Below are 11,260 nucleotides of genomic sequence, written 5' to 3' on the forward strand. Positions count from 1 at the left end.
ATATATATATATATATATATATATATATATATATATATATATATATATATATATGAGATTAAGTTGTGATTTCAAAAATAAAGTTTGGTTTCGGTTTCGATTCAAGCTGGTGCATCCAAGTCATATGGCTATATTATTTTTGAAATCACAACTTTATAATACATAAGAATCGATAGAAAATTGACTCAATAATAATATATACGAAATCTGCATAAATTAAAATATGATATTTAAGCGTATTTTACGACGAATCTACGCCGGGCGTCCCTGTTAGCTTAGATAAATTCTTTTTTAGTTTAAACAAAAGAGCTACAATGATATCAGAGCGTTTCATTTACGCTGAACATCCACAGAATGACAACATCAATATATTGCATATGAAAGGGTCCGCTGTGGAATTTCCACAGGTCCTGCTAGTTACATTCAATACAGTTTTTCTAGCACTATCTAATTCTTTATCCGGTGTTTATTGTTTGCATATTCTAGTTGCTTCATTTTAGATATCCACGTGTCGACTCTATTGCAGTTGTAAAATCGTTCATTTCTTCTTCATAACCAGAATGTTTTAGGGGTGATTTAATGACTAGCAATAATATAGAATATTTTAAATATTGATTTATTAACCTAAAAAAAAAAAACATCGCAAATTTGATAGTGTCATACGTTCCTCGGAGGGTTCTATTATCATTTCCTTATCCAAGTATCTATGAAGAAGGAAGCCTCAAGCAGTTTTGTTTGTTTGGCTTTATTTCTCCTCTTTAATCAACAGATCATTTGTTTTAAATACACATTTTTTTTTTTTAACTATTATGTGATTGTGTTTCGGGATTTTTTTAGATGAGATTTTATAATCTAGATCATTCTAAATACTGTCCTCGACTTGAAGGTTATTCTCACAACATTTTGGCCGATGTCTCTTGTTTGGTTGGTTTGGTTGGTTTTATTTTACGGCATATCAACCCTTTTCGGGTTATTTAATGCCGAATCCAAAGATTTTGAAGAAAAAATTTTTTTAATAGAATATATTTGTTGTTTTCACGTCGGTTTCTATTTAACCCATAGTTGGGACCCTTACAGGTACTACCACTCCGGGTCAGAGTGAACCTGAGAGCAATGGTAATTAAAGGGTGGCTCCACACTCTCCAAAGCTCACAAGCTGGGGCCTCACCACTGGATATAGTTTAAAGTCATATCCAGGACCCCCATTGAGGGACTTTTACCCTCTGCAGGGGGGAAGTCGGCGTATTCTAATGCCCCACCGACAGGGCCAGTGTCTCTTGTGGACAAAGATCTATTGTACAACGGGAAAAAAACGCTAAATATATTCAGTTTTAATTCATAGTCTTTTCGAGGTTGAAGGTGTAATCCTCAGTATAGACGACACTAACAATTCAATTATGAATTGCTTAAAACTTCTACCCAGTTATGGCTTACGGAATGAGAGCAAGCACTAGTTATGTGATGAACATGAAGGGCTCCACACGAAATTTACACGTAAAGATTCCTGGAGTTCTTCATGAAAATTCCTGAGTTTGACAAAACGCACCTGAAGAAGGTCGGAGGTTACATCAACCAATACGTTGCGAAAATAGCATCCAAGATAAGAACAATAGTTCTGATAATCAAAATCATGGTTTTCTATTGGATCAATCAAAACTCCATAACACTTATGAGTCGAGAAATAAATCTAGAAACTGTAATTTGTGGTTAGTAATTTTGGGAATCATAAAGTGAGTTACTTATTTAGAAATGTTGAAAAATTGTTGTATTTATAAACGAATACAAATGCATTCAGAATAAAAATCCTTTATAAAAATAAAATTAGCTGTGATTTTGAAAAAACAAAAAGATGTAGCTGGGACGAAACATTAAAAAAAAAGGTAACTATGACGAAACCTTTGGAGAAGAAAGTTAGCTGGGACGAAACCTTTGCAAAAAGAAATTTAGATAGGAAAAACCTTTGGAAAAGAAAAATAGATGAACGAAACTTTGTAAAAGGACAGCTAAGTCGAAATCTTTCGAAAAAAAAAAGATAGCTGGGACGAAACTTTGTAAAAAGAGAACAGGCTAGGATGAAACATTTGGAAAAGAAAGATAGCTGAGACGAAATCTTTGTAAACAAAAAAAAATTAGCTAGGACGAAATATTTGAAAAATAAAGATAGTTGGATGAAACCTTTGTAAAAAGAGAGAAAGCTAGGACGAAACATTTAGAAAAGAATAGTAGCTGTAACAAAACTTTGTAAAAGGAGAGTAAGTCAGGACAAAACTTTGTAAAAAAAAGTTAGCTGGCACGAAACCTTTGTGAAAAGAAAGTTAGCAAAAACGAAGCATTAGTAAAAAGAAAGATGGGACAAAACATTTGGAAAAGAAAGGTAGCTGTTATGAAACTTTATAAAAAGTGAGTAAGCCAGGACGAAACTATGGGAGAAGGGAATAAGTCAGGACGAAACCTTTGGAAAAAGAAACATAGTTGGGACGAGACATTTGTAAAGAGGAAGTTAGTTGTGATGAAACCTTTGTAAAAAAACGTGTTAGCTACGATGAAAGTTTTGTAAAAAGAAAGTAAACTGGGACGAAACATTTGTAAAAAGAGAAAAAGCCAAGACGAAACATTTAGAAAAAGAAAGTTAGCTGGGACTAAACCTTTGTAAAAAATGAATTAGCTGGGATGAAACATTTGTAAAAACAAAGTTACTTGGGACGAAACATTTGTAAAAAGAGAGTTAGCTTGGAGGAAAACTTTGTACAAAGTGAGTTAGCTGGGAGGAAACATTTGTTAAAAATAAAGTTAGCTAAGACGAAACATTTGGAAAAGAAAGATAGCTAGGAACAAAACTTTTGTAAAACAAAGAGTTAATTAAGATGAAACCTTTGGAAAAAATGATAGTTGGGATGAAAACTTTGTAAAAAGAGAGTTAGCTGGAACGAAATGTTTTAAAAAGAGAGTTAGGACGAAAACCTTTAAAAAGAGATTTAGTTACGACGAAACATTTGTAAAAAGAAACCTTTGTCAAAAAAGAGTTAGCTAGGACGAAACATTTGGAAAAGAAAGTTAGCTGGGACTAAACCTCCGTAAAAAGAGATTTAGCTAGGTCGAAACTTTTGGAAAAAGAAAGTTAGTGGGTACGAAATCTTTGTAAAAAAGAAAGTTAGGTATGACGAAACTTTTGTAAAGCGAAAGATAGCTGTGACGAAACCATTGTAAAAAGAAAGTTAGCTGGGATGAAACCTTTGTAAAAAGAAAGTTAGCATGGTGGGACGAAATCTTTGTAAAAAGAAAGTTAGCTGAGACGAAATCTCTGTAAAAAAATAAAAATAAAGACATGTGGCGGAGAAGTCAAGTTAAGAGAAAGGAGTGTGAGCTGTGTGTATTTATTTGCTTCCCCACTGAGCAAAGTAGGCACAAGGCCGTTTTTTAATGTGGAGAGAGAGGGAGGGGGGAGGGAAAAAGGGGACCAGCTCCCGATGGGTGTGAAATGGGAGCTGAATAGTGACAACTGGTATGAAGGGTTGTCTCTACATTGACCAAGGTCTGATATGTGGGATTACCCCCACATATGGTCTTTGCTTGCAGTATCTGTCGGAACAGATGGTATTTATTTGCTCCCCCACCGAGCAAATTAGGCACAAGGCCAATTTTTAATGTGAGGAGTGAAGGGAGGGGGAAGGGAAAAAGGGGACCAGCTCCCGAGAGGTGGGAAATGGGAGCTGGTTAAAGGTCAGGCATGTGGGATTGCCCCCACATCTGGTCTTTGCTAGTCATAGCTAGTCCTAGCTAGTCATAGCTTGCAGTATCTGCCGGAACAGATGGTATTTATTTGCTCCCCCACTGAGCAAATTAGGCACAAGGCCGATTTTTAATGTGAGGAGTGAAGGGAGGGGGAAGGGAAAGGGGGGACCAGCTCCCGAGAGGTGGGAAATGGGAGCTGGTTAAAGGTCAGGCATGTGGGGTTGCCCCCACATCTGGTCTTTGCTAGTCATAGCTTGCAGTATCTGCCGGAACAGATACTACACTTTGATCTTGTCGCCCGGGCCACAGAGGGCGGGGGACGGTGTTTATTGGACAGTGTCTAGGAGTGTTAGTTGTGTCTCAAAATTGCAAAAGAGATGAAGTCATGTAATACATGAGCGCATGTACGCACAGAGTGATGAAAGGAAAGAAAGAAAAATGGCCGATACAGCTTATTAACGCAAAGGTGCGATCTACAGATTCCTTAAAAACTAACAACGTTATCTCAACAAATAAGCGACGAGCAACCACGAAATAATGTTGGCAGGTAAAAGTCTGTGTAAATGACATCTTGCTGACAATGTATGTGACGCCCCTTTAATATCATTCATTGGAATTCATTTAGCATTAGCTGATTCGGACGAGTCTTGTCCATGTTTTGAATAGATTTTGAGGTGCAGGTGTTGTTGCCGTAAATTTACGAAGAGGAGGGGGAAAAAAAAAGAATTAATTTGGTGCTGCTTCCAAATGTTAAATCTGTCAAACAGAATCCCTTCTTTAAAAAAAAGAAAACACTCTTGGGAAGTGGAATAATTGAATAGGATACGGATATGGATGTCTTTTTTAAGTGCAGCATCTGGCATTCAGTGATTTGATTTAGAACCGCAGTGCAACAGAGCTGCCAGCCCACATGTTCTTTTTATTTTGCCATATTTTTATCTGTCTTCGTCCAGAACGTTTATAACGAATAAACGAAAATTATATCCCATGTACACGTTTAACCGAACGTCATACGCTATTCTTTACGGTAAATTCTGACGTGACTTAATCATATAACAAATAAACTATAGCTCTTTTCAATAGTTAATTTTAACTTTGACCCATTGAGTTAAATATCAAAATTATCCTGTCAATAATGTATGTTATTACTTTTTATAATTGGCAACTGTAAATGAGTGCACTTGGTCTTATTTTTTTTTCATCTTCTAATGATAGATATGTTTGTAATATATGTTTAATACGTGAACTGTGAATTAAAATAATGCAGTTTATGTTTACCTTCATATCCTTTCGCTTATTTATTATTTTGCTTACACTTCTGTTATTGTTGTTAGTACATAGGTTATTTTCATTCACAGCTCATGCATCAAACATATATTCTAAACATATCTATCATTAGACAGAAAGGTTAATTACCGAATCTACGGTCAACATATGAAGCACAACAACATACATCATTAGAACAAAATGTTCAGACCAAAAGTATGGTTAACACATTCATTTACACTTCGCAATTATAAAAGACAATAAGGTACATTATACAAAGCAAAATATATTTATTTCTTACTCTACCTTTAATATAGGAACCTTTCTTACCGACAGAACCGAGATTCTCCAATTTGTAGAAGGCCCATGGGAGAGTGGTAATGTTCTTAACATTCTTTAGTCTTTTTCATGTACAATTAAGGGGAAAGAATCAGCGGTGTTCAGAATCGGTGCACCGCCAGAATCGGTTCCCTGCATTTTCCTTCCTTAGTTTGTATATACGCAAATCTTTTATTAATTATAATTTTTCTGCAAATCAACAAACACATATAGACGGCATAATGACGTTGACACACCGGTCCTCGCTGGATCACTGAAGTTAAACAATGTTGAGCCTGGTTAGTACCAGATGGGTGACCAATTTGGAAATACCAGATAGGTGATTAATTTGGGAATTCCAAGCTCTGTATGTATGGGAATGTCGACACCTTCCTGCAAGAGTTGCTATTTCCTCTAATGGGGATATACATGCGACTGGAGACCACTTCTAAATTTCATACTCCCATGAAACTTCCTCCTTTAGAGTAAGCAGGTTAAACCCGCATTAGGATTAGTGTCGTAGTTTCATTTTTAAATTTCAACAAACACGTAACTTCATTAATAGACACTCCCTAACCTTAACAACTCTTTTAAATACAAAAAACTTTCCTAGTGCTAATTATAAATAAACGCATGCTATCAAACTGTACAAAAACCGATCCTGTAGGTGCACAGTGATTCTGAGCACCACTGATTCTCCCCTTGATTGTGCTCAAAAGAGGTGAGAGAGTATTAAAGTGTCACCTTGTTGCGCATCTCGCGTGGAGCTCCTACCGAATGAAGAATCAAGCTTCTCCCAGCAATCAATATTTCTATTTTAAACGTAAAGCAAGAACTAAATATCTTTTATTGTTTTGCATAATGTACGTTATTGTTTTTCATAATTGGCAACTGTAAATGTGTGATGCGTACTTTGTCTTCATTTTTTTGTTCTAATTATAGATATGTTTGGAATATATGTTTAATACACGAATTGTCAATTAAAATAATGCAAACTAGCGATGAGGGAGAGGTTATTTCTTCTCTTCTCTAGTTCATTTTCACAGAAGAAACGTTCCTATTTACAATGCCTCCGCACGAGGCAGAGTTTGGGTCGTTTTTTAACGTAAAAAAAAGGAACAAAAATAAAAATTGTCTCCTGTCGTGAAGGATTGCTCCTCTACTGAGAGAACCAGAAATTGAAGTGCAGCATCTTTGATCTTGGCCAAAAGGTCAAGAAGGTCGCTAGTCTAGAGAAAGTCTTGCACAACTTTTTGTCGATTGTTATTTCTATAGAATGTCCTTATTATAAAACGTTCACATAAAGAATTTGTCTTTTACCAACACTGCAAATCACTTTTCCTTTCTTTCTGTGTGTACTAAAAGCCAAACGGAATTTTCATGATTTTCTTTCCATGACATTACTGCTTGTGGAGCACAAGAACACGAGAGTACTTTCCTGCTGACTATAACATAATCGTTTTCAAGTCCAATGTCAACAGGTACAGATCGTGTCGTCCTCTTAAGTAATCAAATTTTCTCTATTCTATTCATTTTTTTCAATCCTCTGAGTTCATCAGCCAACTCACAATCTCATTTACACTTGCCCCAAGTGGCTTTCAGCCTTGCTAATTGGCAACTCATCTCTACTTGTATATAAAAGTCACTTTGTCTGTGCGTATGTGAGTTCGTTTCCTATGGACTACAAAACGGCTGGGCCTATTTTATGAAATTCACACAAATATAATTTATGTGTCTGGAAGTGTTCTTGGATAGGTTTTGTGTTGGAATGCCTCTGATGAATATCGAAAATTGTTAATCGATAATTAAAAAAATCCGATTAAAGAAAAAACAGTCCGATTTTGAACAAAGTTAACACCTTATAAAGCCTAACATCACAAATGTATTTGAGAATTTTTATCATTGCACAAGCAGAAGGGCCTGGCATATAAACTCAACAATATGTCCTTTGATAAGACAGGGGTGCATTCAAATGTATTTTTCTGTTTAGAGCACAATTGAACCATGATATTTGACTTTTGAATTGTGAATTTTAATTCAAGCCATTATATAAAAATTATTTTATAAAATCAACGGTAGCTTCTCTACAGTGCAATGTAGTGTATTATGGACCAAGTCACTGTGGGAAGTCATGTGAAGTTTTCTCTTGGTGTACCGCAGTGGGTACCCAACTAGAGCAGGTAATCAATCAATTTGATTGAAAAATGGACAATTTCACCGATTTCGAAGACAATAAAAATATGGTGTGAAACATTCGTTGATTCTTATTTAATTCCTGGAAACGTCGGCTATCCCTGCTAGTTTATATATAAAAAAAATTAAATATTAATTGCAACCCGTTGATTAGAGCATTCGTATAAACTTTCTAATTGCGTAAATCTGTACAAAAATTGATTAAATGATTCTATCTTTCCTTAATATCTATTGACTGCCACTAACAATTTTCTAGTAACAAGGAAGAATGAAGTTACTCGGCAGTTCATTGTAAATGGACTGTTCCCACATATTAGATAGGACGTCATCGTTCATTTATGTTGAATAAAGCTTAAATAAGATGATCCTTCTTCATGTTTTATTACAGACACTTTAATGACATCACAATCAGCAGGTCTGCATTTGCAAGGTCGGGTCGAGTATTCTCAGCAGGAACCTGAGGTCCATCAGAGCGCGGAAAACGAGCCAAATGTCTTAGCGCCACTGAATCCTCCCGGCCATCATTATGCCGTATTCTCGCATGCGTAGGGTTGGTTTCGAGGAGTTCCACTACCTCGACGATCGGATCGTACTTGCTCCTGTTGCTAAACCGTTTCAATAGTACCTCCCCAGGTTCGCAGAGCCAAACAGGTAAGGCAGTACCAGTAGAAGAGCGCCTTTCAAATTTGAACAATCGTTTGTGGGGAGTTGCATTCGTACTAGTGCATAGTAAGGAGCGAATAGAATTTAAAACATCAGGCAGAACGTCCTGCCAAGCACTAAGGAGTAACTGTTTAGATTCCAGGGCCAATAATATTGAGTGCCAAATAACGCCATTATAGCGTTCGCACTGACTGTTTCCTCTTGGGTTGTATGCAGTAGTGTTATTGCACCCAACCCCAAGTCGCGTCAGGAAATTTCTGAACTCCTCCAACACAAACGATGTTCCTCTATCAGAATGGATGAAAGCGAGGAGTCCAAAAATAGAACAAATATTCGTCAGGCATTTGATTGCGGTCTGCGAAGAACAATCACGGCAAGGGAACGCAAAGGAAATCGACTGTACTCATCCACGATAGTAAATAGGTAACAACATCCTTTTGAAGATGCCGGGACAGGCCCCTTGAAGTCTACGGAGAGACGCTGGAAGGGAGCAGTAGTGCGGATCAGTGTATTGTTAGTAGGGCTGAAGAATTGAGGCTTTATTTTTGCGCATGTTGTACACTTGGATGTCACGCGCCGAACATCATCAATTGAGTATGGCATATTTTGTGATCGTATAAAGTGCCAAAAACGCTGTACACCAGGATGTATTAATGACCTGTGTATGGCTCTTAGCTCCTCCAAGGAGGAAGTAGCAGCACCACACACTCTCGATAAAGCATCGGCAACAATGTTTTCACTTCCGGGACGGTGTTTTAGATCATACGAGAATGGGAGAAGCTCCATTTTCCACCAAATGATTTTATCGTTTTTAATTTTTCCTCGGTTAGCTGACTTACACATAAAAGATACGGCTCGCTGGTCTGTTACGATAGTGAAGTGCTTCCCAGCAAGGAGGTCCCTCCATTTTCGGACACATTCAACTATCGCGTAAGCCTCTTTTTCAAGCATGTGTAGTCGTATTTCCGATGGGTTTAGTGAGCGGGAAAAGAACGCTACAGGCCTATCAGCCTGTAAGAGGGTCCTCCGATAGCCTTTTCTGAGGCATCAGTTTCGATAGTAATTGGTAGTTCGTCGTTGATAACCTTTACAGATGATCGGCGACGTCCTTCTTAAGTTTCTCGAAAGAATTCACAACTATAGGCAGCATGGGAAATTGTTTATTTTCAACCAGGGGACGAATTTTGTGTGAATACTTAGGTATCTATTTCGCGTAGTAAGAAAACATACCAAGGTACCTTTTTAACGAATTTGAATCCGAAAGAGGAGGCATTTGCAAAAGGTGTTTCAACCGCTCAGGATCAGGTTGGATAGTTCCGTCACAGATTTGGTATCAAAGCAAATTGATAGAGCGAAGCGAAAACTTTGATTTTACTCGGTTTATTTCGATGTTGTATGTTGAGGCAGCTTTTAAGAAACGTTCCAAGTTAACGTCATGCTCCCTTGAGTTTTACTGCAAATGGTAATATCATCAATGTAAGAAAAAGTTCCGAATAACTTATTTTCAGAAATAAAGGAATTCATAAATCGTTGAAAGGCAGAAACCCCATTAGTGACACCCATGGGTATTCGTTTGAATTGATACAAACGATTTCCAGCTTGAAAAGCCGTGTAGGGCTGATCTTCGGGACAAATTTCAATTTGGTAGTAAGCCTTAGACAAATCAATCGTACTAAAAATATGATACTGGGCAATTTGGTTTACGAGATCCTCAATCCGAGGCAATGGGTACGCGTCAAGTAGGGTGAAACGATTAATAGTTTGGGAAAAATCAACCACTAATCATTTCTTTCTATTAGGTGACGAAGTTACAACAATTTGAGCACGCCATGGTGAATAGCTGGTTTCAATGACGTCGTCCTTAAGCAGTTGAAGAATTTCCTTTTCAATAAATCGGGCATCCTCTGCACGGTAGTTTCTGGATTTTGTAGCAATGGGTCTGCAATCAGGAGTCAGGTTTCGGAACAATTTTACAGGGGCACAACTGATCTTGGTTAGTACGCAGATTTTTAAGGCATCCTGAGATCCACCAAAAGAAATAGTAACGCCCCGGTGTAGTTTCAAAAACGGCACCCCGAGTATAATGTCCATACAGGAGTCGGGAAGTATAGTAAGGTTAATCTCTTTATATTCGCAACCTTTGATAACGTCAGCAACAGAGCGACCGATGTTTAAATAGAGAACTTCTAGCTTATCAGGGTTTAACAAAGCAATAGTTGATAAGTAGTAATTAAAGTTGCGGAACCATAATTTCCAAAGCTTGTTGGCCTGAGGGTCTGCCGAGGAAACATCAAATTTATCCAGGCGAATTATCTTCTCCATGAGGAAAATAAAAAATTAGTTCGGTAAATTGTGGTCTTTTATCGTAGAACGGAAGACAGACCAAAACCTCTTTACTAGGCTTTACCGAACTAATTTCACAGCCAATAATAAACGTAAGAGCAAATAGTAAATGTAAGAGCAGGTAGCAGCAGTAAACGCAGGAACTGTTAGTAACGAAATGTTGAAGAAACTTTTACTTTCACGGAAATATAACAATAGGGAAATTTGGGAGGAATTTGTTTGTTGGTCTTAAGGTAGAGTTGGAAGCAAATCGCTGGGCAAGTAGTTCCGCCTTCTCGGTTGCTGTGCATGTAACCTTCTGGTTGCAGAATAGTAGGGGAATTACCGATTGCCCTTTATTCATGTAGCAGAATTAGCAGTAACCAAAATGAGAAATAGAGAGCTTACCTCGGATACGTCTGTTTTGGGCTGAGTGGAAGAGAGAGAGTTCCAAGATGGCGTCCATGGGCTTTTATTAGCGTTTACCCAATGTAATTATCGTTGAATCACGTCTGCTCTCGCGTGATTATGCAAATACGTCGTTCCCGGCCGCTATAAAGGCAGGACACTGGAAAGGAGAGGGAGTGTTCTGCAGATTGTGTATAGGTGATTCTGGCGAGTAGATTGTGCTTGTTACGACTCACGTGTCTGCGAGAAGCGAGTTTTTGTTCCGTCTGTTTTTAGTTGTATTTTTTGTTTGTTTTGCCTACTACATTTTTGTTTCAATTCACTACACTATTAAAGATTTTCCAGAAATCACAAGTTC

The 11,260-nt window shown here is 37.5% G+C and overlaps 1 protein-coding gene across 1 annotated transcript; it reads right to left on the reverse strand.

Annotated features, from left to right (window-relative positions):
• Nucleotides 1-8,508: 8,508 nt before the first annotated feature.
• Nucleotides 8,509-9,123, reverse strand: LOC145288191 (uncharacterized). The gene has a single exon (XM_080136239.1). The coding sequence runs from the start codon at nucleotides 9,121-9,123 to the stop codon at nucleotides 8,509-8,511; it is 615 nt and encodes a 204-aa protein (XP_079992365.1).
• Nucleotides 9,124-11,260: the final 2,137 nt, after the last annotated feature.

Source organism: Euprymna scolopes, chromosome 11, assembly GCF_053919585.1.
Source record: "Euprymna scolopes isolate OS-2025 chromosome 11, ASM5391958v1, whole genome shotgun sequence".
NCBI lineage: Eukaryota > Metazoa > Mollusca > Cephalopoda > Sepiida > Sepiolidae > Euprymna > Euprymna scolopes.

Excerpts from the sequence above, each read along its gene's own strand:
- LOC145288191 (XM_080136239.1), bottom strand. The coding sequence starts at position 9,123 with ATGCTTGAAAAAGAGGCTTACGCGATAGTTGAATGTGTCCGAAAATGG.